At 42.4% G+C, this 27,341-nt stretch overlaps 1 protein-coding gene and 1 non-coding gene across 3 annotated transcripts; one reads left to right on the forward strand and one right to left on the reverse strand.

The window, feature by feature from the left end:
* Positions 1 to 131: 131 nt before the first annotated feature.
* On the reverse strand, positions 132 to 5,969 carry LOC106614013 (uncharacterized). Its single transcript, XR_014379006.1, has 5 exons — positions 5,853 to 5,969; positions 5,244 to 5,621; positions 5,028 to 5,072; positions 3,037 to 3,120; positions 132 to 840 (listed from the first exon to the last, which is right to left on the reverse strand). It is a non-coding gene; the product is annotated as an uncharacterized LOC106614013 (transcript).
* Positions 5,970 to 6,788: 819 nt separating this feature from the next.
* Positions 6,789 to 27,286, forward strand: LOC106613812 (fibronectin type III and SPRY domain-containing protein 1). Of its 2 annotated transcripts, XM_014216445.3 has the most exons (12): positions 6,789 to 6,957; positions 7,950 to 8,045; positions 8,230 to 8,361; positions 8,987 to 9,088; positions 9,426 to 9,448; positions 9,907 to 10,028; positions 10,211 to 10,420; positions 12,224 to 12,322; positions 12,446 to 12,599; positions 12,691 to 13,025; positions 25,955 to 26,043; positions 26,159 to 27,286. In XM_014216445.3, the coding sequence occupies exons 1-12, from the start codon at positions 6,943 to 6,945 to the stop codon at positions 26,267 to 26,269; spliced, it is 1,488 nt and encodes a 495-aa protein (XP_014071920.1). In that variant the 5' UTR covers positions 6,789 to 6,942; the 3' UTR covers positions 26,270 to 27,286. The 2 variants fall into 2 exon arrangements, with proteins under 2 accessions (XP_014071920.1, XP_082812947.1); XM_082956821.1 differs by lacking the exon at positions 25,955 to 26,043.
* Positions 27,287 to 27,341: the final 55 nt, after the last annotated feature.

Here is a 27,341-nt window from a genome sequence, read left to right on the forward strand (position 1 = left end):
AGTAGGCTATCATTTTAAAGACTTTGTCTAAAACGAACTTGATGTATGTTTTTGTCCTTGCATACATGTATAGAACAATTACCAGTCACATAGTATTTGTTCACAATTCTGACACTACAATTGCAAGAAAATATTGAATATGGAATTTTATTAATGCACTATTAACAGCTGTAGATATTTCCTTCAAGCCCACAGTGTGTTGCCCAGTCTTTTTACAAAGGCTACTGATACAACATACTGTACATTCCAGAAAATAGCACTTATTTTCCTTATTGCTAAATTACGCTTTATAGAATTTGGGGAACTTTAAATGACCCTGAGAATAATATTTACACAACAATAATGTCTCTGAATTTAGTAGACTACCATGGCATGCCAATTGCTGGAGAAGTAATCAACAGGTGTCCCTGAAAAAAACATGCTAAAGTGATAGCTCATGTAATAGGACAGGATAGGACCAAGTCAGACTACACTCACAACACACGAGATAACGAATTACTTGCTGACATAGTTTCAGTAGAGGAAATATGATTAATTGGAATCATAAAAAGTCTCAGGGTTTTGGGCTGAATTTGTTGTCATGGGCTGTGGCTGGAGTTGGGATTGTAAGGTGTTTGCCTTCATGGACCCTGGGTGGGTTTGGGGTCCTGAAGAGTTGTCTGTCATTTGCCCTGGCTGGAGTTGGCGTCCTGAGATGTTCGCTGTAATGGGCTGTGGGTGGGGTCCTGGTGTGTTTTAAAGGAGAAGGAATCTTCTGGTTGTCCATCTGTATTCCTGGATGCGGAGAGGGCTGTTTTATTGCAGATCTTGGTGGAGGCATATTCGAATAGATAGGATTTTCTGGAAATACACAAGAAGAAAAAAATACTCCAAAGTCATTGTCACACCAACAAATATTCACATCTGATTAACTGTCCTTGCTCAGCAGCCTGCACTGTCAAGAAGGTAGTAGACTGGGCAGAAAGGACAAGACACAGCTGAGAAGCTGCAAAGAATTAACCTGAGACGTTCACCTATCCTCCCTCGCTCTGTCTCAGAGCTTCTAACCACATACCACCTGCTCTCTCATTCAACACACAAAGAGCAGACCTCACTTTGTGCAAATTAGCTGCTCTGTAAATGAGTGCACCAGGCTTGCTGTTTTTTCATGTCTCTCTCTCTCTCTCTCTCTCTCTCTCTCTCTCTCTCTCCCTCTCTCAGTGCTATGATACAGTTGAAGTTGGAAGTTTACATACACTTAGGTGGGAGTCATTAAAACTCGTTTTTCAACCACTCCACAAATTTCTTGTTAACAAACTACAGCTTTGGCAAGTTGGTTAGGACATCTACTTTGTGCATGACACAAGTAATTTTTCCAACAAATGTTTACAGACAGATTAACACACTTATAACTCACTGTATCACAATTCCAGTGGGTCAGAAGTTTACATACACTAAGTTGACTGTGCCTTTAAACAGCTTGGAGAATTCCAGAAAATGATGTTGTGGCTTTAGAAGCTTCTGATAAGCTAATTGACATCATTTGAGTCAATTGGAGGTGTACCTGTGGATGTATTTCAAGGCCTACCTTCAAACTTAGTGCCTCTTTGATTGACATCATGGGAAAATCAAAAGAAATCAGCCAAGACCTCAGAAAAAAAAATTGTAGACCTCCACATGTCTGGTTCATCGTTGGGAGCAATTTCCTAACGCCTGAAGGTACCACGTTCATCTGTACAAACAATAGTACGCAAGTACAAACACCATGGGACCACGCAGCTGTCATACCGCTCAGGAAGGAGACGTGTTCTGTCTCCTAGAGATGAACGTACTTTGGTGCGAAAAGTGCAAATCAATCCCAGAACAATAGCAAAGGACCTTGTATCTATATCCACAGTCAAAATAGTCCTATATCGACATAACCTGAAAGGCCGCTCAGCAAGGAAGAAGCCACTGCTCCAAAACTGCCATAAAAAAGCCAGACTACGGTTTGCAACTGCACATGGGGACAAAGATCGTACTTTTTGGAGAAATGTCCTCTGGTCTGATGAAACAAAAATAGAATTGTTTGGCCATAATGACCATCGTTATGTTTGGAGTTAAAAGGGGGAGGCTTGCAAGCCGAAGAACACCATCCCAACCGTGAAGCCTGGGGGTGGCAGTATCATGTTGTGGGGGTGCTTTGCTGCAGGAGAGACTGGTGCACTTCACAAAATAGATGGCATCATGACGAAGGAAAATTATGTGGATATATTGAAGCAACATCTCAAGACATCAGTCAGGAAGTTAAAGCTTGGTCGCAAATGGGTCTTCCAAATGGACAATGACTCCAAGCATACTTCCAAAGTGGTGCAAAATGGCTTAAGGACAACAAAGTCAAAGTATTGGAGTGGCCATCACAAAGCCCCGACCTCAATCCCATAGAAAATCTGTGGGCAGAACTGAAAAAGCGTGTGCGAGCAAGGAGGCCTACAAACCTGACTCAGTTACACCAGCTCTGTCAGGAGGAATGGGCCAAAATCCCCCCAACTTATTGTGGGAAGCTTGTGGAAGGCTACCCGAAACGTTTGACCCAAGTTAAAGGCAATGCTACCAAATACTGATTGAGTGTATGTACACTTCTGACCCACTGGGAATGTGATGAAATAAATAAAAGCTGAAATAAATAATTCTCTCTGCTATTATTCTGAATGTTCACATTCTTAAAATAAAGTGGTAATCCTAACTGACCTAAAACAGGGAATTTTTACTAGGATTAAATGTCAGGAATTGTGAAAAACTGAGTTTAAATGTATTTGGCTAAGGTATGTAAGCTTCCGACTTCAACTGTATATATATTACAGAGCTTTCTTTCATCTGTTTCATATGCATTTCACTACACTCGCAATAACATCTGCTTAACATGTGCCTGTGACCAATAAAATGTGATTTGATTTGATCAACGTCCCCCTCTACAAACTACTCCTCTCTGCTTTAGGTCACAAGATCTGGTTTGAAATTAAATTCAAAATATGTATACTAGGTAAATATATTTTTGGAACAAAAACTGTCTTGTACCTCTGCTCTTGCATCTCCTTCGTTGTAGTAAGATCCAGATGAGCACTAGCAGTGTGACAGGTATGGCACTCGCTGCTCCCACTGCTACCCACAGCCACCAGTGTACAAGCAGACCCCGATTGGAAGGACGAGTCAGAGTTATTGATTGGAGGGTGAGGAGGGGGTAAACAGCAGTTATTTCGTTCGACATCTTCTCACCCACAAACACACACTAGTGGTGTGCAGGTCAGCTGTTTGTTCACCCTTACCCATCCGCAATAGCTAATAACCCATCCGCAACGGCCCAACTATATGTAAAGTGAAAATCTGAGGCCCGCACACGATCCTAACCCGCTAATATAGAAAATGCGCTGTCAAAGATGGCAGATTTTGTTTTTTACAGGAGGTGCCAGATTTTATTGCCTGATTTAGATAGGTTTCTGCTTATAATTTCTGACATTTTGGTAGATTATTTGTTAGTCAACTTCTCTTCTGTCATTATATGCTGCCCTAGAAGACTAAATAAACCCTTGCTCACCAGAATAATGTCATAAATAGATAGAATGAATGCTTCTAGTCAATCTGGTCTGAGAACATTTTTATACTTTTTTGTACATAAATCCGAGACAGTCCATTTAGTAGGATATGTTACATTTCTTATGGATGTATTATTTTGTGGATGTCCATCACCCATTTCGTATATGTTACGAATTATAATTCATATTATATGTTACGAATTTGAAAAACGTACAATATGTTATGAATTTGCAAAACGTAGTATATGTTACAATTTGCAAAACATATATGTTATGGATTCTAGCTACGTGGCTAGGTGGCTAACATTAGCTAGCTGGCTAACATTAGCAAGTCTAGGGGTTAGGGTTAAGGTTAGTGTTAAGCGTAGGAGTTAGGCTAATTGGTTATGGTTAGGGTTAGGGGAAGGGGAAGGGTTAGCTAAAAGGGTTCAAGTTAGGGTTAGGGGAAGGGTTAGCTAAAAGGGTTAAGGTTAGGGGAAGTGTTAGCTAACATGCTAAATAGTTGCAAAGTAGCAAAAAAGTAGTATGTAGTTGCAAAGTTGCTAATTAGCTAAAATTCTAAAGATGTCCGTGATGAGATTCAAACTTGGAACCTTTGAGTTGCTAGACGTTTGCATTATACAAAAGGTTGTGAGTTTGAATCTCATCACGGACAACTTTAGCATGTTAGCTAACCCTAACCTTAACCCTTTTAGCTAACCCTTCCCCTCCCAACTTTTGTTTTTGCCTTAAGTAACTACACCTCTTATGTAACCATACCAAATGTAACATATCATACTCATTTGAGTGTCCCAGATTTACATTTACTATGTTATGTCAAGTCTATGAGTCCAGGCTGATCTAGTTGACATCAGCAAAGTTCTCTGTGATCTCTGCTTCTTTCAAGGAGCAAAGATGGTTAGGGACCAGGAAGAAAATGCAATTACAAAAAAAACTAAAAAACAGTCTTGTGACTGTCAAATTTGTATAGCACATCACAACCATCACACAATCATCACATAACATGCTATTATCCTCTTTTACCACTTCACCAAATCTTTCCCAAACATTTATTTTCTGGCCCTCCCATCTCTGTATTTAAAATTTTCCACTTCGCAGCTTTTCTCTTACTGAATTAAACTTTTTTTTAGCCTTGATGGATCGAAGTTAACTTTTTCTGCCTGTTCCCAAAAGCATTTGGCGATTGGCATGTAGGCTATTTCACGTATACAATTAGTTTCTAAAGCTTAGGCTTATGCACTAATGCCAGATACCCTAAAATAATGAAATAAAAGCCTCAATGTAACCTACAGATAAAAATTGCACAATAATTATACATTTATGGATTTTGAAGGTATTGTTTTCTCTTTATTCAACCCGGCCAATATTTTATGACCCTAAATCTGCCCGCGATGACTGCAGGTTATGAGTCAACCTGCGCATCACACACACACGCACATACACACAGTGAAAACGCCTATGGTTTGGAAGATTTACCTGTCATCAAAGGAGTATAAGTGGTACTTTTCATCTGGTTGTCCGCTGCAATAGAAAGACCATAATGAGGTTTTTTGAATATTTACAGTATATCATTCAGTAACAATAGTAGTGCTGCCACTGACGATACTGTTGTAAGACTCATCATCATAACATTTCTAAACATTTCACAGAGACTGATGAATGAGATAAAAATGGATTCCCTTTTCTACTTACATATATTAACTTGAGTTCCATTGCTGCATGCTTGTTGAAGGACGGGAATCTCTACTGAGACATGGCAAAAGTACCATCCACTGTTATTGTGTGTAACATCTTTAAGAATTAATCTGGACCAACTCTTTCTAGATTCTTTAGATTCATGACCCCCAGCACCCAGCTTCACAGTTTTGTCAGCCGAATGGGTACTGCTGTACAGCAGTGTATTGGAGCTGCAGCTTGAGTGGCCAGTTGGGCTGAAATACCAGTTCACCTTGACACGAGTTTGGGGCATAAAACTGCAGTTCAGGGTAAGAGAGGAACCAAGATGAACTTCCACTGTCCTTGGTGGCTGATCCAGGATCACAGTGCTCAGACGAGGCTTCACCAACGTTCCTGTCGCAAGAGAATGCACACAATTGAGAGATGAGTTGTTTGATTATTTAGAAGCAAACAAGAGATTGTGTGAGTACAGATCAGGGAAAAAGCAAAGGAAAATCAATGAGCTATGAATATAATTGCAAAAAGCAAATGCAAATGTTTGTATGACCATAAAGGTTAAATAAATATATAGTCAAATTTAAACCATGTATTGATGAGTTGAAGAGCAAGGAATAGTAATCCTACCTATAAGAAACAGCAAGAGGGTTACTTTTATCCATATGTCCATTTTATGGCTTAATGGTGGGCTTCTTAGTCTGTCCCCACATGTCATAGCTACAGTACCTTCCTGAGTGAGATGAGGAAGGACTCTATATGTGTGGGTGGAAGGAAGTGCTCAACATTTACCACATACTGAAACCAGACATTGAGGGGTGATGGGGGATGCATATATAACTACAAAGAGTGGTAGACTACATTAAAAACAACATTTGCTGAGTTACTAAACTCTACACACATAGTTGTCTTGCAGTCACATGTGTCCTCAAACGCTGTAGGTGTGCACTGGGCAATTTAAGGGCATGTTGTAAGTATGGCTCAGAGAAACTGGAAGGGCTTCCGAGAGTTTTGGGGTTTTGGTCCAACCGTGTCAACTCACTTCACCACTACAATCATTCTAGAATATCCGTGTGACTTTCGGTCATAAAACAATACTAAGATCAAATAGCCATGCAAAGTTTCTGATTTAAATAGTTTATCAGCTTAGAGTGTCATGAACAATGAAGTAAGAAGATGAACCCACACAGAATGTGTATAATGTGATAATGAGTAAACAACATTGATGACACATTGTGTCTTTTACTTTTCATTAAAATGTGTCACTTCTTATGGTAGGGAGAAGAAAGGGGTCAAACACAGGATAGGCAGCCTACTAAAACATGAAAAACCTCACGTGTCATATCATCTATTTGGTGGAAACCCTGAGGGTAAACTGAAGAATACCATTTAGCATATGAAATAGGCCTTTTAAATAAATCATAATTAGCATTTTCTCCATAGCTGCTTTTCGTTTACAAAGGAAAACGCATAGCCTTCACCCCCAGAAACAGACTGGAAACAATGTTTCACATAAAAACGACAATACCCAGAGTTCTCCTCTACTGCGTCTGCGCAATACACACTACGGCCCTAGGCGTTGGACGAAAGATGCAATGCACTCCAGCAGCATCAGTACCAGCCCAGTAGAGTGTGCTGCAAATAAACCAAAAATAGGGGACGGCGACGAATAGCCTTTATAATTACTGATACACCGGTACCGGTTTCTTGGTCTGGCAAGATGGGAGATCAGAAGGTAGGATGGAAGTGGCCGAACAGGTGTTTTGTGTTTGCTGCGGTCGCAGGGCGTACAAAGAAAGGGGAGTAGCGCGAAGGACCGGGACTTTGAAGCTGTTTTATATAATTGGATTGTATTCTGTCCTTTTAATACAACCTTGTATGTTTACATATTTTAGTTGATTTAAAAGACGATGCGTATTTCGCGGAGGCGCGTCGACATAAAGATTTGCAGAACATCAAACATTCAATGCACATGAGCATCACTTTTCGCCAAGAAGACTCCAATTCGTGCGCGAGGAAAACTGCGACTAACGAGGTCTCAGAATAGTCTTTATTGATTTAACTTGTAAATGCATACCAGTCCAAGACACATTAACAGCTGTCTGTTTTTAGTTTTGACCGATTTGCTGAGACCGAGGTTGCAATAAGTGTAGAGTGTGTCCCATTATCCCTATTATTGGGGCCTGGCGCATAGCCTCTCGCAGGAAGGAGCATATTAAATGCTTCTTGGGTTGGGAGTGTATGATTCTATAAACCTGACGGGCGTGGGACTGGACTGTTGAAATGTTTAACATCATTTGCCAGATCTTCTTAAATCAGTATCATATTGAATTTAGCTTGGCTGCTGCAGAGATAGGGTGCCCATGGTGCCTAGTGTATTATGATGGGTTAAACCTAACCACTGGAGAGGAGACACATTATTAAATGATGGATGCTATCCTTATGGTTATGTAGCAAGATGCCGCCCTTGTCACAATTTACACAGATGGGGAAATTACTGGATAGAGATTTGGGGGACTAAGTAGCCTACTAACCATTTATGATTCATCCTTACTTCTTTAAATGTACGCTAGTATTGTTAGCAGTCACTACTGATGTGTTATCTTGAAGCAAGGCATCTCAAGGAAATATTATATTCTGCGTATTGAGAACTTGGTCCAATGTGATATGTAATAATGTTCTCTCTAATATATTCTTAGGCTTAATAACCTTTTGTATGTTGTTAAGGAATCGCTTCGTAAGATCACCACCACCCTGGCACTGAAGAATGAGGAGATTACAAACTTCATTTGCTGTCAGAAACAGAGCCTGGAGAACCTGGAGGTATTGTACAACGCGCCTGGATGTTCTAACATTAAGATGACAGCCTGACAGTAGGATATGTGCACAACACAATAGACACATGGTTTTATGAATTTGGCATGGCGTGGCATACTAATCAGACGGACTGGCTGGATGTACATGGTATCTATCAGTGAACTAATTCCTTCTCTATTGACCCCTGCAGGGTAACTCCAGCCGTGTCCAGGAGGACCTGGAGACAGAGTTCAGCTCCCTCCACTCAGTACTGGACGATATAAAGGACAGCATGGTCACCAGGATCAAACAGGAGAGGGCCAGCCGCACCTATGAGCTACAGGTCAGTTCAACTTTATTGGGCTTTTACTGGAGAAGGGTTTTACAGGCTTTTGCTTTGCATTTTCTTGAGCTTTCAAGATTTCGTCATCAACATTCAACATTGGAACAATATTTTGATGACTTCTCCAGGCTATCCGATCATAAGATCAGCTTATGATCAATGTAGCGTGACTCATTCTCAGGCTCACAATTTGGGTGAACTTTTTGTGCAGACTGATTCAGAGTTGCTATGAAAGAAATGTTGCCATGAAAGGCTGTGTGTGTTGGGGTTCGCAGCGATATTATTACTAGCGGATTATTGTGTCTGTGTACAATCCTGCTTTATCTCTTAGCCTCTGACTGTCAGTCAGTCAGACAAAGCCACGGCAGGGGCAGCTTTGTAATGACATCACTACACTGCATCCTTCTGTGCTTGATTATGTGAGTGGGTAGCCAAACTGATATATTGTACAGTTTCCAGTAGGTTAATTGAAAAAGAAAGTGATTCAAAGCTATTCAACCCAAATAACTTTTCTTATGAACCTTTCCTCTGATGGAAAGAAACAGTACAGCATAGAAGACATTCATTATATTGAAAGGAAACAGTGTCTGGACTGTGATTAAATATATCATGCTCTCTCTCTCAGAGTCAGCTGAGTGCATGCTCCAAAGCCCTGGAGAGCTCCGAGGAGCTTTTGGAGGTAGCCAATCAGACTCTCTGCTCCTCGGAAGCAGACGACTTCACTCAGGTAACGGTTGGAAAAATCTTCTCCAACCTAACTTTCATTTACATATTTTATGCAATGATGCCACGATGGCATTGGTATTTAGCTTGAGGATATCAATAATGGTTCATAATGATTTTAGTGGCATGACTGTTGTTTTAACACAGTTACTACCTGTTTCTTATCTTATTTACATTTATTGTAAAGCAGTACAGTATGTTGATCTGATGTGGTTCGTTGTGGTGTGTGTCAACCTATTAACACAGATGTGTTGTTTTTATTGTAAGGATGTGGCTGCAACTCAGTCCTCTGTCCTTATCTCCTTTATTTCATTTTCCTTTCCCTCTCTGCTTCTCTCCAGGCGGCCAAAGACATTAAGGATAGGTATAGTACATTGCTGCCCATTTCTCAGAGTATCTTCTTAACTCCCTAACCATCTGCTCACCCACATGCTTTCCAACAAAATATAGATTAGATACAATCACTCTGTAGCACGCTCTTTCATCACCACTCTGGCATTTCATCTCAGCCTTTTCTCCCTCACCTCACCTGTCCTCTCTGTCTCAAACATGTGTCAGTCTCTCATGGCACATGCGCCAGTCTATCCCCTCTCTGGCAGTGTCAGTTTAGCTTGTATGTTTCGTGTATGTCAGTTCATGATTCATTAATGTTTTTGTGTGGTACAGTTGAAGCGTAGTTAGTATGGTATTTTAGCTCTGTGTAGTGATTAGTTATAGTAGTACTACAGTACAACACACTAACTAATGTGTCCCGTCAGTCCTTCAGTGGGTTGAACAATGAGGCATGTCTCATTCTCTGTGTTTTTGTTTGTGGGAGAGCAGTGTGACAATGGCCCCAGCCTTCCGTTTGTCGCTGAAAGCCAAAACCACTGACAGCATGAGTCACATGATGGTGGACTTCACCCAAGAGAGGGAGATGCTGCAGGCCATCAAGTTCCTCCCAGGTCAGTCTGTGAACTGTCATGTCTATTGGTTTTCTTTAAGAACTGAACTTTATAGTTAATATGAATTGGGATTTTTGAAATACAATACTGCTGCCTTGTATGTGTACAATGATTTTGTCTTTCGCTTGTGGCTAGTAGTCACAAATGAGTAGGACAATAAGCCTAATCTCTCTCTTCCCCAGTGCCTGCGACCCCAGAGATTCTGGTGTCAGAGTGCCAGGTGTGTGACAACACGGTGATGGTACAGTGGGCTCTGCCTGAGCCCGACAGCAAGATAGACCACTATGACCTGGAATACCGCCGCACCAACCATGAGGGGCCGCCTCGCACCCGAGAGGACTACCCATGGATGGTAGTGGAGGGCATCCGCGAGACCGAGTACACCCTTACAGGTAAGAGTTGACTCGAGAAGAGAAGTAAGGGTTAGGGTTATGGCTAGGGTTAGGGTTGAACCGGAATGTGGACATGAAACTAGGATTAACCTTAGAAATAGGATTATGTTTAAGATTAGGTTTGAGCCAGGGTGTGAACATAAAGCTAGGGTTAGGGTTGAGCCAGGTTGTGGACATTAAACTACAGTGAGCTCCGAAGGTATTGGGACAGTGACAATTTTGTTGTTGTTTTGACTCTGTACTCCAGCACTTCAGATTTGATTACTATGAGGTTAAACTGCAGACTGTCAGCTTTAATTTGAGGGTATTTTCATCCATATCGGGTGAACTGTTTAGAAATTACAGCACTTTTTGTACATATTCCCCCCAAAAGTATTGTGACAAATTCACTTATGTGTATTAAAGTAGTCAAAAGTTCAGTATTTGATCCCATATTCCTAGCACACGATTATTACATCAAGCTTGTGACTGTCGTTCTGCCCCTGAGCAAGGCAGTTAACCCAGTGTTTCTACGAACTTGTTGGATGCATTTGCAGATTATTTTGTGCCCAATAGAAATGAATGGTAAATATTGTTTTGTGTTATTTTGGACTCACTTTTATTGTAAATAACAATATAATATGTTTCTAAACACTTCTTTTTATTTTTTTTACTGCTTTTTCTCCCCAATTTCGTGGTATCCAATTGGTAGTTACAGTCTTGTCTCATCGCTGCAACTCCCGTACGGACTCGGGAGAGGCGAAGGTCGAGAGCCGTGTGTCCTCCGAATCAAAACCCAACCAAGCCGCACTGCTTCTTGACACAATGCACACTTAACCCAGAAGCCAGCCACACCAATGTGTCAGAGGAAACACTGTGGACCTGGCAACCGTGTCAGAGTGCACTGCACCCGGCCCGCCACAGGAGTCGCTAGTGCCCGATGGGACAAGGACATCCGTGTCGAACCCTCCCCTAACCTGGACGACGCTGGGCCAATTGTCACCACCCCATGGGTCTCCCGGTCGCGGCCGGCTGCGACAGAGCCTGGACTCGAACCCAGAATATTTTGTTGCACAGCTAGCACTGTCTTAGACCACTGCGCCACTCGGGAGGCATTTCTAAACACTTCTACCTACATTAATGTGGAGGCTACCATGATTATGGACAGTCCCGAATGAATCGTGAATAATGAGTGACACACAAAAAGTTACAGACACACAAATATCATACCCCCAAGACATGCTAACTTCTCACCATAACAATAACAGGTTAACATAAAAAACAAATTGGGGGGGGGGATTTTTGTATGTCTGTACTCATCATTATTATGTTTCTCACTCATCATTATTCACAATTTCATTCAGGACTATCCATAATCATGGTAGCATCCTCATTAATATAGAAGTTTTAGAAACACTCTATTCTTATTTACAATAACATTTACACAATACATTATTTAAGTATATTCATCCCAATACTTTTGGTCCCCTAAAATGGAGGGACTATGTACAAAAAGTTCTGTAATTTCGAAACAGTTCACTTGATATGGATGAAAATACCCTCAAATTAAAGCTGAGAGTTTGCAATTTAACCCCATAGTCATTGTATCATTCCAAATCCAAAGTGCTGGAGTACAGAGCCAAAACAAATAACAAATGTGTCACTGTCCCAATACTTTTGGAGCTCACCGTAGTAAGAGGGTAGTATGAAAAAAGGCCTGTCTTTGGATGCTGTAGCCTAGGAATAATTCGGTGACTCTAATTTACCAACTGTAATTATTAAGTAGCCATCATATTCATTATCATTATTATTATGTATTTTCAGGGCTTCGCTTCGACACACACTACATGACGTTCCGTGTGAAGGCGTGTAACAAGGCTGTGGCAGGAGAGTTCTCTGAGCTTGTAACACTGGAGACACATGGTGAGTGAACTGAACTAGGCATAGTCTTCCACAGGAGAATGTATGTAGCTGATTATCCTTAATGTCCTAATGATGTCAAGATAAGAATGAGTCAGAAAACCCTCTCTCCACCTCTCCTTGCAGCTTTCCTGTTCAAGCTGGATGCAGGCTCGGCTCATCAGAACCTGAAGGTGGAGGACCTCAGTGTGGAGTGGGACAGCTGCGGGGGGAAGGTCATCCAGGACATCCGCAAGGACAAGAACAGAACCAACCAATCTCCAATGCACTCACCTGCCAGGTCAGAAACACTTTCTGCCAAATTCTTTGTGCACACTTAACAGTGTATAGAATGAAAGTCGATGTTCAACTTTGGTGGCCTCCTCTCCTAGGACAGCCATGAATTCACCTAAGAGAGTGCCGTCTGCTCGGGTCGGCAGAGACCGATTCACGGCTGAATCCTACACTGTACTGGGAGACACTTTTATCGACGCAGGCCAGCAGTATTGGGAGGTGCGTTTCGATAAGGAAAGCAAGGCGTTCGCTGTGGGCTTGGCCCTGCGGAACCTGGGCCGCTTTGACCAGCTGGGGAAGAGCAACGCATCATGGTGCATCCACCTGAACAACTGGCTGCAGCAGAGCCTCACAGCCAAGCACAACAACAAGGCCCGCACCCTGGACTGTCCCATCCCCGACCGCATAGGGGTCTACTGCAACTACGAGGAGGGTGAGATGGATCTCCTGTTCCCATTGTAGTGGTTTCCTCCATCCAGTTAGCACCACTTAACTCAGACTGACATACAGCACATTGTCGTGTCTTTGGGGTACCATTAAACTGAAGACATGTTTATCAATTAACTCCCTGTAATTATGATTAACTGATTAATCGTTTAATTGTAATTAACTAGGAGATCGGGGCACCAAGGAAAATATTCAGATTACAAAGTTATAATTTTCCTAATATAACTTTCCTATATTATAACATTATATATTATATTCTATTATAGTATAGGCCGATTATCTTCTGGTTTAAATGGTGTATTTTACTTTGCGTCCAGTCTCATTCCAAACGTCGTAAATTGTTGTATCTGCACGAACCCAGTCTTTACTAAGAGTCATCCATACATCAATTGTCTTAAAAGCATTTATTTACTAAACTAAGTAATTCACAGAAAGTATACAAACAGTAATTATCGTCACAAAGAATTGGTAGAGTAATGTGCCCTGGTGGGCTAAACAGGCATGGCGGCCTGTTACACAAAGGGTCATAAAAGGGCAGCTGAGGAGGCACACAGAGTTCATTAATATTAACAATTGATATGCTAATCCTTTGCACATGAACGCTCACTCATTCGGGAACAATTGCAATCAATATATATTTACGCTCAGTGTGTCGTCGGGATCCTTGTTGGAGAGTCGTTCTGTTGGAGATTTCTCTCTCTCTCTCTCTCTCTCTCTCTCTCTCTCTCTCGCTCTCTCTCTCTCTCTCTCTCTCTCTCTCTCTCTCGGTTAGAACGGATCTTTCAAAGCGACATTCATTAATGTCGTCATAGAATGGATGTTTCGTCGGTCTTCGCGTTCAATGATATAATTTCTAGCTGCAGACTATTAATTAATATCAAAGACTTGTTCTTATTCTGTCGGTATCGATAGTCTAGAAGTTAACCACGTGGTATAGTTCACTTTCAGTAGAGGAATTGGATGGTCAAACCTATTGGCCAACTCGTAATGGAGTGGAGGCCTGGTCTGCCGAAAGTAAATCAGGGTGGGGTTTTATAGTGAACATAGAACAGGCTTGTCACATGACGCCTGGTCCTGTCTGTGTCCCTGGGGGCGTGCCGATGACTGATTTAATCTTTGACATAAATACATTCTATCACATTAACATCAGTACACAGCATCTCAATGTATTACAAAATAGCTTTATCCTTATTAATACATTCTATACAACCATTTGGCTATTATATAAACAGTTTTATGGTAATATGGCTATATTGTCTCTTCTGAGTATCACAAAATTGTACCAAGCGGACCAGTTCTTAGCTGGATTCTTCACCAGTCTTCCATACCTTCTCCAGAACACAAATGTCGCTTGGCTCCCCAATTCTGTGAGTTGGAAGAATTTCCTGTGTCTCTCTATGGGCCATGTTGCAAGAGATTCTCCTCTGGAATTTTACCACCCCTTCACACAGGGCCTGGGTGGGGGGAGGTAGGTTGGGGGATGGTGCAAGGGGGAGGGGGTCAACTGTCCTCCCTGTACTCAAAGAGGCCAACGTCATGACATACCCCCCCTGGTGGTTTGGATCTTGTTTATCCTGCAAGTTACAAATCAACATAAAATCATGACCACGTGATGTCCCATTGGTAGATCATCGTTGCAGTCCCCTCTGGTGGTTGAACTTGGTAGGCTCTCTGAAAGCGGCGCAGTCCACCACAAGGATGGGCAGTTGATGTCCGGTTGGTGATCGCCGTTGCGGTCTCCTCTAGTGGTGTACCTTGGTAGGTTCCCTGGAAGCTGCAAAGTACCCCAGGAAGGGCCAGGGGATGTCCTGGTTGGTGATCGCCGTTGCGGTCCCCCCCTCTGTTGGTTTACCTTGGTAGGCTCTCTGACAGCGGGCATGCCGCCACAAGGATAGGCCGTGGGTGTCCGGATTTGGGGTCGCAGTTCCGGACCCGTCGTCCAGACTGGAAGATCTGGGCAGTAACTTAGGCAGATGTTAACAAATCACACACACTCATGAAATATATATAATTACATTCATTCCCCAATGAGCGGCGTTGTGGCACTAAGTGATGGTTGTATGGGAACTTTGTTTATGGCTCTGTCACTTCCTAAGTGTCAAAGGAACTGAACCGAAAAGGAATGAAAGCATAAACAAACCAAAAAAATATACAAAATATAGTTCTCACACAAAAAAATCATCTAATTGGACTGTATTCTATATACGTCCAATGTTCTGGCAAAACGATTATCATGGCATTGTCTCTAATGCCATATCTAGGGTTTTTCCTACTTGGTGTGTTGCTTAGGCGCTATCCTAAGTTGATAACTATATGATAAGTCTACAGCTGTAATGCACTAGTTTTGGGCAGTCTACAGGGATGACCTATGGAGTTCTGGGAAGAAAACTGGTGAGTGCTGTAGAGTCAAAGGCCTAGAAGTAAATGTTCAACTTTACTAAGGCTGGTATATTGCTTGGGCCCTTAAGTGGTCCTAGCATAAATCCTAATTGGATGTTCCGTTGTGCATACACAAGCGCGCATGTCAAGGGAAGAAAACCAAGTATCCGGGCAGATTACAACTTGTTCAGAATGAGTCTGACGTAGTCAGGTAATTTTCAGGTCAATGCCTGGAGGTCAGTCAGAATTGGTGTCAAGGGAGTCTGTAGTAGTTTTACTACAAGTCACTGTGTCTTCCACTACTGTAGTGGCGATAGGTATGAAGTCTATTTCATAGCTATGTTATCCACGGAGGAGCTAACCTCACGACGGAAGTACTCTTTAAGTATTGGACCAGTCATACGTGGTGTGATCATGGTTCATGACTTCTAATAATTTTACTCCTGAATGGAGGGTCCTATTTGTTAGTGACATGTGTGTTAACCATTGGAAGAGTGCACTGGAGATTCCCCTCCACGTGTTGCACTCTGAGTGACTCCTATGTCGCTGTTGTCAATGGTAATTTGATTGGTTAGGTCTCTAACCTTCTTACTGATTGTAGCGGGACTGACTGTTGCTAGTATTGGTACTGGTACTCAAGGGGACCAGTTATCCTACCGATTTATTCTGAAATATTATCTACCGGAACACATGATTGGAGCATTTTACTAGTTGTATTGTAGTTGAACCTACACATGGCAAGGAATGACTATTGATGCCATTTGTTTTGGAGGTGGACAAGTCCACTGGACTTCCTTTACGACCAGTGTGGTACACCTCAGTACTATCTTAGATGTGTTCTAAGATAAACCCTGTCTAGGGGCCTGTCTGCTCCTCACTGTTCTCATAGGGGAGTTTACAACTAGATTTGATTTATGCTCTGGTGGCCTCGTACGGTGTTGTCCGTAGTCTTGACCCCCCCACCGGCCTCGATGAGGCTCATCATGGGTCGGACCCTATGTACGAGTTGTCAGCGGCCGCGTTTTTATGAGAATGGCTGTAACCTTTCAACCAAATCTCCTGGTGTTTGTGCTTCAAAACGCTCAGTGGCTGTCGAGGCATGTCAGTCACCACCGCGTCCGCGTGTGGCAACCTCTTCATTACCTGCGAACTGAGACGAGGATATCGGTCTGTGATATCGCAAAGTGTTTCACCAGTGGGAGTCATCGGGTCAGTTGCTGGACTGACGCCATTCGTGTCATTGTAAGGGGTGACAGTTCCCAACAAAGCGGAAGGTGTATCATCGGAAACAGAGTATACTCTGCGCATCAATGTTTTTCTTGCTGGGACGGCCGCAGTGCTTGCGGAAGTGTCCAAAGGGCAAGAGAAGTTCATCTCAACTATCGTATTGCACGACTGCAAGGAGGAGGGAAGTTGCTTATTCACAGAGACAGCTGGCTCGAAATCATGAAAAGAATGGTCAATGAGGTTGGCTGATGGAATGTGTCGAGATATCGTACTATCTCCGTGGATCGGATTCTGTACCAAGAGGTTTCTAAACGTCTTTTTCCCAAGGGGTGCTTTCGACAGATACCCCTCGTGAATGACTGCGTTGCAGCTAGCGTTAGGGGAAGACAGTGTGGTCAGTGGAGAAGGCACTGTGGCCTGTGACCATACCTGGTTGGTTTTCCAATCCATCAATGGGAGTAACCGATCCATCAAGTCTGCTCCAAGTAGCAGGGTTACAGTTTCGAGGCTGGTAACATACACAGGGTGAACGAGCGATACGTCCTGGAAGTGTAGTTTCAGCATGACTCTCAATGTGAGAGGCGAGGTAGTCTGAGTGACCCCTGGAAGTTTAGTGTCGCATCGTTCCACTTTTAACCAACGTTTAGTTGGCTTCAAAGCCCTTTTGAGATCATCAAACAATGTTTGAGAGATGAGTGATATTGTCGCACCCGAATCCATTAGCGCATGACAAGTTAAGCAGTCCTCCAGGACTGTTTCCAGGTATGGCCGTTTAGATTCGTGGTTAGTGGACATATTCCCCACAAAGTGGAGTGGTCGTTCGCAACGACGTGATGTGCCATTTCTGTTCAAGGTGGAAGCAGATTGACTTTTCCGATTTTGAGTGGGCTTGGCTTTAACGAAGCGTTTCACCTTTTTCTTCGCAACTTTTGTATCAGAGTCTATAGACAAAGCCCGGGGGCTTGTTTCTTGATCAAGCGGGCCCTGGATAGGGTCTTGAATGAGAGCGGGAGAAATGTGAACTTTAACGTCCTTGCTATGGGTGTTAATTTCTGCGGACCTGGTGTCCGGTAATTCCCCGTCTAGTCCTTGTGACTTATCTTTTACCCTTTTCTCAAATTGTTCTCGCTTAAGTTCTTCCCGTAGTGGGACTTCTGGAGAACATTGGTCTACGTTTTGATCGTCCTTCAACCCTTTGTTACCCTTGTGCTCTGACACTTTTTGTGGGTTGGGTGCAGGAACGTAGCGAACGGCTGTAGCGGTAGTCATGTTGATGGCTACGTACTTTACAGTTATTTCGACCGCGGAGGTTATTGGAACCATGGTTTCGTGGTTGAAACTGTTGTTGTGCGTCATCTCTCAACGCTCCAATACCTGATAATGCACCCTCTAACTGGAGTGAGTGCTCCTGGTCAAACTTCAAAACCGAGTGGTCAGGGCTCTTAGCGTTGTGAACTTTTGATGCCTCAAAAGCTGTGCTTGCAAGCTCTCTGAGTTGTAAGATAGGCAAGCCAACGTGGGCGGCAGGGCCCAAGTAGGTAATGAAGGTGGGATGCATGTTCGACAGAAACATTTGTTTGAATGGTAACAGCTCTTCCATTCCTGTTTCTGTGAGTAGGCCAAAGTAAGCTGAACGAAGCCTATGATAGTAAGCTTGTGGGTGTTCGTTCCGAGCTTGTTTGATGGTGTTAGCCAGTGAGCTATCGTGTTTGCGAGTCGCAGAACCACTGAATTCAAATTTCAAAGCTGTGGCAAGTTTAGCGTAGTCATTTAGCACGTGTTGCTGTTGTAGGCGAATGAACCTCGTCACGTGTCTATTCGACGTTCGCTTCAACAGGTAAACCCTGTCAGAACCCGTAGCGTTCGGGTAGCCATCCAACGCATCCTCTATGTCAGCTAGGAACGTCTCAGTATCGTTTGGCTGACCTGGAACGGGGTCAAAGGTGGGGAAATTCTTGACGAGTTTGTCAAGGTATTCCGCGCCAAGCGGGCGGAGAGGGTTGGCTCCATCCTGTAGAGAGATTGGGGCCGAAAGGCCAAGAGAAGAAGCCAAGGCTTGTTGTTGTTGGACAAGAGGCTCCATATTACTCAGTGCCAAAGGGCTAAGAGGAGAAGACTGAGGGACACATGAGGGAGGCAAGGTCTGAAACCTATTGTCTTCACTCCTGTGAGTACAGGGCTCCGATTGCTTGGATGGGTAGTCGCGCTGTAGAGCGTGACCATTCTGGATTTCCTCCAGATGGTACCTAAGGGTGGAATTCTGCTGCATTGCAGAGTCCACTTGAGCGCTTAGAGTACCGATTTTGGACACGTGAATGTCACACCTGCTCCTTTCGGTCTCAAACTTATCTGTCATGGTTTGCAGATAGAGGTCTTGAGTACGGAGCGAGAGATTCAGTGATGAGATTTCCTCTGCTTGCTTAGAAATCAATATTTCCATCCTCATCACCTGAGTTCTCTCATCATTCATTTGGTCAGGGACTTCAATAAGTTCTGCTGATTTATCATCCAACTTTGTCATTGTGTTCATTAACTGATCGTCTTTGGTCTGCAGCGCTTTGAGGAGAACCGTGTTATTTTGAGTAACATTCAACAAAACAGCATGCATATTGTCAAGTTGAGCGCTCCTGTTTGTAGATAACTCTTCAGATTTATCTAGTTTGGCGTGGACATCATCGTATTTAGTTTTGGCTGAATCGAGTTGTTCCTGTAGCATATGATTTTGTTCCTGTAGAAAACGATTTTGTTGAAGAGCTTGTGCTTGTTCATCGTCGTACGTTTTTGTAATTACATTTAATTGTTCGGTTTTCAAGCGCAGTTCCATAGCTAGCAGAATTTTTCCCTTTTCTGCATTTGTCATTGGTTTCCCGGTTCTCTCCACCTGTCCCTTTATGTCTACCGTTACCTGCTCGTGCTTCAGCTGCGCACTGCGGTATTGGACAGATGCCAATCTCGGATGGCAAGACATCAGAGCTAGACTGGAGAGAACCTTTACGAGGCCTGCACCCGATGTTTGGTTTTGGAAAGCATTGTTGTCTGCTTTTCCACTAATGGCATAATTAGGGTTGTTATCGCTGCTGAGGTCAGAGATCAATCCATTTACGGGTGGAGGTTCACTAATTAGCGGGCGAGTGGGGACCACCCTCTCTGATAGCTTGCACATTATTAGAACATTTAAAAGGACAATTATTTTCCAAAATTTGGTTTTGGAATGTGGGGAGCTGCAAAGACGATTTTAATCTATTTATAGACGTTAATGAACCATCAGTACTGTACAGTACTGTGGAAGTTGGACGTGAATGAATTTGCAAAAGCAAATTGAATTAATCAATGCCAATGATTAGTCCTACCTGGGTAGGCTATCTGGGTCTTAAACTTGAATTACCTGAGAGGTTGCTTCATCCAGGTTAATATGCAAAGTTTAAGTTGTCTCATTTAGTTGGAAGAACCTAGAAAGGTGTGTTCGGCAATTTAAATAAATAAATTGAATGAGGCAATGATACCCAAGCAATTCAGATTGCAGGGTTATCATAACAGTAATGTAGTTTAAATGTTTAGGGTACATTCACCACTATACTTTCCCTTAACCTGTTGGGTCTAGGGGGCAGCATTTGCACGTCTGGATAAAAAAAATGTACCCGATTTAATCTGGTTACTAATCCTACCCAGTAACTAGAATATGCATATACTTATTATATATGGATAGAAAACACTCTAAAGTTTCCAAAACTGTTTGAATGGTGTCTGTGAGTATAACAGAACTCATTTGGCAGGCAAAACCCTGAGACATTTTCTGACAGGAAGTGGATACCTGATGTGTTGTATTGACTTTAAACCTATCCCATTGAAAAACACAGGGGTTTAGGAATATTTTGGCACTTCCTATTGCTTCCACTAGATGTCACCAGCCTTTACAAAGTGTTTTGAGTCTTCTGGAGGGAGATCTGACCGAACAAGAGCCATGGAACGGTGATGTCCCATTAGACACCTGGCGCGCTACTTCATGTTGGGTACCCTCGTTCCAATACGTTATAAAAGACTATGCATTCGTCCACCTTGAATATTATTCATGTTCTGGTTAAAAAAGGCCCTAATGATTTATGCTATACAACGTTTGACATGTTTGAACGAACGGAAATATATTTTTTCCCCTCGTTCATGACGAGAAGTCCGGCTGGCTTACATCATGTGCTAACGAGACGGAGATTTTTGGACATAAATGATGAGCTTTTTTGAACAAAACTACATTCGTTATGGACCTGTGATACCTGGAAGTGACATCTGATGAAGAGAATCAAAGGTAATGGATTATTTACATAGTATTTTCGATTTTAGATCTCCCCAACATGACGTCTAGTCTGTATCGCAACGCGTATTTTTCTGGGCACAGTGCTCAGATTATTGCAAAGTGTGATTTCCCAGTAAGGTTATTTTTAAATCTGGCAAGTTGATTGCGTTCAAAAGATGTAAATCTATAATTCTTTAAATGACAATATAATATTTTACCAATGTTTTCTAATTTTAATTATTTAATTTGTGACGCTGACTTGACTGCCGGTTATTGGAGGGAAACGATTTCCTCAACATCAATGCCATAGTAAAACGCTGTTTTTGGATATAAATATCAACTTGATAGAACTAAAAATGCATGCATTGTCTAACATAATGTCCTAGGAGTGTCATCTGATGGAGATTGTAAAAGGTTAGTGTATCATTTTAGCTGGTTTTATGGTTTTGGTGACCCTGTCTTTGACTTGACAAAACATTACACACAACTCTTGTAAATGTACTGTCCTAACATACTCTAAATTTATGCTTTCGCCGTAAAACCTTTTTGAAATCGTAAAACGTGGTTAGATTAAGGAGATGTTTATCTTTAAAATGGTGTAACATAGTTGTATTTTTGAAAAATTTGAATTTTGACATTTATTTGGATTCAAATTTGCCGCTCTTGAAATGCACCTGCTGTTGATGGAGTGCACCACGGGTGGCACGCTAGCGTCCCACCTAGCCCCAAGAGGTTAACCTGTTATGGCTAGGGGGCAGTAATTTCACGGCCGGATAAAAAACGTACCCGATTTAATCTGGTTACCACTCCTGCCCAGAAACTACAATATGCATATAATTATTAGCTTATGGATAGAAAACACTCCTAACGTTCCTAAAACTGTTTGAATGGTGTCTGTGAGTATAACCGAACTCATTTGGCAGGCCAAAACCTGAGAAGGTTCCATGCAGGAAGTGGCCTGTCTGACAATGTGTCGTTGCCCTTCTTGATTATCTCTATCCATTGACGAGTGAGGATCTCTAGCTGTCACGTGACACTTCCTACGGCTCCCATAGGGCTCTCAGAAGGCAGCAAAAAGCTGAATCGTGGCTTTGCAGGCTCTGGCTGAAACAAAGTAGCGCGTTTGGGTAGTGGCTGGTTACAGTACTGTGAGACTCAGGCTCGTGCCCGCGTCGACAGAATGCTTTGTTTTCTTTCGTCTGTTTACCTAAACGCACATTCCCGGTCGGAATATTATCGCTTTTTTACGAGAAAAATTGCATAAAAATGGATTTTAAACAGCGGTTGACATGCTTCGAAGTACGGTAATGGAATATTTAGAAATCTTTTGTCACGAATTGCGCCATGCTCGTGACCCTTATTTACACTTCGGATAGTGTCTTGAACGCACGAACAAAACGCCGCTATTTGGATATAACGATGGATTATTTTGGACCAAACCAACATTTGTTATTGAAGTAGCAGTCCTGGGAGTGCATTCTGACGAAGACAACAAAGGTAATCAAACTTTTGTAATAGTAAATCGGAGTATTGGTCAGGGCTAAACTTGGCCGGGTGTCTAAATGGCTAGCCGTGATGGCTGGGCTATCTACTGAGAATATTGCAAAATGTGCTTTCTCGGAAAATCTATTTTAAAATCGGACATATCGAGTGCATAGAGGAGTTCTGTATCTATAATTCTTTAAATAATTGTTATGCTTTTTGTGAACGTTTATCGTGAGTAATTTAGTAAATTGTTAGCAAATTCCTCCGGATGTTTGCGGGGGGTATGCTAGTTCTGAACGTCACATGCTAATGTAAAAAAGCTGGTTTTTGATATAAATATGAACTTGATTGAACAAAACATGCATGTATTGTATAACATAATGTCCTAGGGTGTGTCATCTGATGAAGATCATCAAAGGTTAGTGCTGCATTTAGCTGTGCTTCTGGGTTTTTGTGACATTATATGCTAGCTTGAAAAATGGGTGTCTGATTATTTCTGGCTGGGTACTCTGCTGACATAATCTAATGTTTTGCTTTCGCTGTAAAGCCTTTTTGAAATCGGACAGTGTGGTTAGATTAACGAGAGTCTTGTCTTTAAAATGCTGTGAAATAGTCATATGTTTGAAAAATTGAAGTTTTTGTATTTTTGAGGAATTTGTCATTCGCGCCACGCCTATCATTGGATATTGGAGCAGGTGTTCCGCTAGCGGAACGTCTAGATGTAAGATTAACCTGAGAGCTTTGCGTCATCTAAGTTAAGTGTGGAAAAGTTAATCATGTCTCATTGTAGAAGCCCAATCAATTTGGATATTATTTAAAAGATCCACTTGAAAAGGTAAATCTGGCAATTTCACTTGTTAGTTAAATTGAATGGGACGTCGATATCGCGAGTCATCTTACCGATTGATCTGGATATCTTACCGTGATCCACGTTTGGATTTCCCCAAGAGATGTACTGGCAATTCTTCACCACCAGGGTATAGAATGCTGAAATTAAACGGAAGTACGAAAGGTCGGGACTTCCGTCGCGCTAGCAGAGGAATTTTAAACGTGGCACAGGGAGAGGAAAATGTTCCCTCTCTGTTAGCTTGCCCGTAATGCTAAGCTCTTCCTAACTTTGTTCAGGAGTATCACTTCCAAGCACCAAAATAGGGTCCTCTCACAATGGAAAGGTTGGGTTTTCTAGTGACGTCTCACCTTAATCACCCAGTCGGCATAATTCTGCTAGCGTTTATGTTGACCGGAGCGACACGGTACATAAATACAGATACGCATGCGGTCTGCCCACTGTCGTAGTGCGGTAGGCGAATAGACTAGTTCGGCTCGGTCACCGAACAGATATCTGCTCATTTCTAACCTTACTCTAGAAGTTAATATTGTCGTGTCTTTGGGTTATCATTAAACTGAAGACATGTTTATCAATTAACTCCCTGTAATTATTATCACGCGATCAAACTGATTAATCGTTTAATTGTAATTAACTAGGAGATCGGGGCACCAAGGAAAATATTCAGATTACAAAGTTATAATTTTCCTAATATAACATTCCTATATTATAACATTATATATTATATTCTATTGTAGTATAGGCCGATTATCTTCTGGTTTAAATGGTGTATTTTACCTCGCGTCCAGTCTCATTCCAAACGTCGTAAATTGTTGTATCTGCACGAACCCAGTCTTTACTAAGAGTCATCCATACATCAATTGTCTTAAAATCATTTATTTACTAAACTAAGTAATTCACAGAAAGCATACAAACAGCTCGCATCCGCTACAAGACCATGGTGATTGCCTACAGAGCTGTGAAGGGAACGGCACCTCCATACCTTCAGGCTCTGATCAGGCCCTACACCCAAACAAGGGCACTGCGTTCATCCACCTCTGGACTGCTGGCCCCCCTACCTCTGAGGAAGCACAGTTCCCGCTCAGCCCAGTCAAAACTGTTCGCTGCTCTGGCACCCCAATGGTGGAACAAGCTCCCTCATGACGCCAGGACAGCGGAGTCAATCACCACCTTCCGGAGACACCTGAAACCCCACCTCTTTAAGGAATACCTAGGATAGGATAAAGTAATCCTTCTAACCCCCCCCCCTCCCCCCTTAAAAGATTTAGATGCACTATTGTAAAGTGGTTGTTCCACTGGATATCATAAGGTGAATGCACCAATTTGTAAGTCGCTCTGGATAGGAGCGTCTGCTAAATGACTTAAATGTAAATGTAAATGTAATGTAATTATCGTCACAAAGAATTGGTAGAGTAATGTGCCCTGGTGGGCTAAACAGGCATGGCAGCCTGTTACACAAAGGGTCATAAAAGGGCAGCTGAGGAGGCACACAGAGTTCATTAATATTAACAATTGATATGCTAATCCTTTGCACATGAACGCTCACTCATTCGGGAACAATTGCAATCAATATATATTTACGCTCAGTGTGTCGTCGGGATCCTTGTTGGAGAGTCGTTCTGTTGGAGATTTCTCTCTCTCTCTCTCTCGGTTAGAATGGATCTTTCAAAGCGACATTCATTAATGTCGTCATAGAATGGATGTTTCGTCAGTCTTCGCGTTCAATGATATAATTTCTAGCTGCAGACTATTAATTAATATCAAAGACTTGTTCTTATTCTGTCGGTATCGATAGTCTAGAAGTTAACCACGTGGTATAGTTCACTTTCAGTAGAGGAATTGGATGGTCAAACCTATTGGCCAACTCGTAATGGAGTGGAGGCCTGGTCTGCTGAAAGTAAATCAGGGTGGGGTTTTATAGTGAACATAGAACAGGCTTGTCACATGACGCCTGGTCCTGTCTGTGTCCCTGGGGGCGTGCCGATGACTGATTTAATCTTTGACATAAATACATTCTATCACATTAACATCAGTACACAGCATCTCAATGTATTACAAAATAGCTTTATCCTTATTAATACATTCTATACAACCATTTGGCTATTATATAAACAGTTTTATGGTAATATGGCTATATTGTCTCTTCTGAGTATCACAAAATTGTACCAAGCGGACCAGTTCTTAGCTGGATTCTTCACCAGTCTTCCATACCTTCTCCAGAACACAAATGTCGCTTGGCTCCCCAATTATGTGAGTTGGAAGAATTTCCTGTGTCTCTCTATGGGCCATGTGGCAAGAGATTCTCCTCTGGAATTTTACCACCCCTTCACACAGGGCCTGGGTGGGGGGAGGTAGGTTGGGGGATGGTGCAAGGGGGAGGGGGTCAACTGTCCTCCCTGTACTCAAAGAGGCCAACGTCATGACAACATTGTTATCTCTACTTCATTAAATTGGTCTGAATTAAGGATTGGACCAGGAATGGGTTGGGTAATGTAATCAAATGAACACTGATGAGTGTCTGCAGTCTGTATCTAGTCTGGAAGACACATTTCAGTTGAATGCATTCAGTTGTACAACTGACTAGGTATCCCCCTTTCCACTCTGTGTTCCTTAGCTATGCTGCTGTATCAAATTCCAAGCTGCCTCAGAGTACTGGGACATTCGTGACATTACCTTTCTCTCCATCCAGGTGCACTGTCTTTCTACAATGCCAGAACCAAGACACTGATGCACACTTTTAGAACCAAGTTCACACAGCCTGTCATACCAGCCTTCTCGGTGAGGAACTTAGATTTTTGGGTGGCTCACAGAGCAAAAAAGTCATGAAACCACTACAGGTATCTTAGATAAATCCTGCCTGTGAGTTAAGCATGTGCTCTATCTCCCCCTACAGGTGTGGAATGGGAGTTTCTCAGTGCAGACGGGTCTGCAGGTGCCCAGTGCCGTGCAGAGCAGCCAGAGGAAGAACAGTGGTACCAGCAGCTCCAACACCAGCCTTACCTAGACCCAGCCAGAACCAACCGCTGCAGCAGAACTTTACCCCATTAAGCTGTATGGTGGTAGGAGCTCAAACTGGTCCCAGCGCTGCTCACCCAAACCCCCCCAATACACACCACACCTGCCTGGGGCAATGGGTCCTACTCTGCCTGATCCCAATCAGCTCACTACACTCCCTGTGCCTTCCAGACAGGTGCCCTCATCAGTGTATCAGGACTGATTCATAAAGTAATTTCATTCATATCCCTAATTCAACAAAGGGTTACCAATATATTAGGGGCTAGGCACAATATATGTTAATATTTCAATGCATCAGACAGACCCCAATGCAACTAAAAACAGTCCATATAACGTGGTTGTAGTACAGTAGTCATTAATACATACTGAATGTTTGGAATCCTCTGCCTCTTATTTTGCTAGTTGCTTCTCAGTACAGAAGCACCTAATTTACCTGTATAACCCAAATAACTTTGTAGCAAAACGACCTGCTTATAGTCACAAGTTTATTGCTACGTAAGAATGTATTGAATCACCAGCAGCTGTGTGGACCAGTGGAGACACAGATGGAAATACAGTACTGCTGATTGGATCTTGGAGAAGGGTTGGAATGGGTCGGAGGGTCTGAATATTGTATTGTAACATGTGTTGCCCTGACTTGTCACCGTTTAATCACCACCTGAAGTGAGGAGAGAAACCATTTTATTAGCTGGGTGAGGACTTCCTGGAAAAGAGACATTCCGAGATGTTGTTGCTGCAAGTGTTTACCGATGTTAACACCAGTCCTTATTCATGTCACCTGATCTGTAAACTCAGTGCTGGGTGCTATTATTTTAAAGACAGTCTACGTTTTTGTCATGTTGATGGTACGCATCAGATGAATATAACCTGCAATGCTTTAAAGCTTCCACTGGAGAATATGTTTTACCTCTTGGCTTAAAACATTTGACAATGTAAATATGTTCCTTTAATTTTTACACTACAGTATGTATGTCTGTCACACAGTTAATAAAGCAGTAAGACAGCCCTGTGTTTCTCTCAGTCGGTACATTGAGGACCAGAAGTACATTGCAGGATTCAAG

The sequence above is a fragment of the Salmo salar genome, chromosome 10 (genome assembly GCF_965601325.2).
Source record: "Salmo salar chromosome 10, fSalSal1, whole genome shotgun sequence".
NCBI lineage: Eukaryota > Metazoa > Chordata > Actinopteri > Salmoniformes > Salmonidae > Salmo > Salmo salar.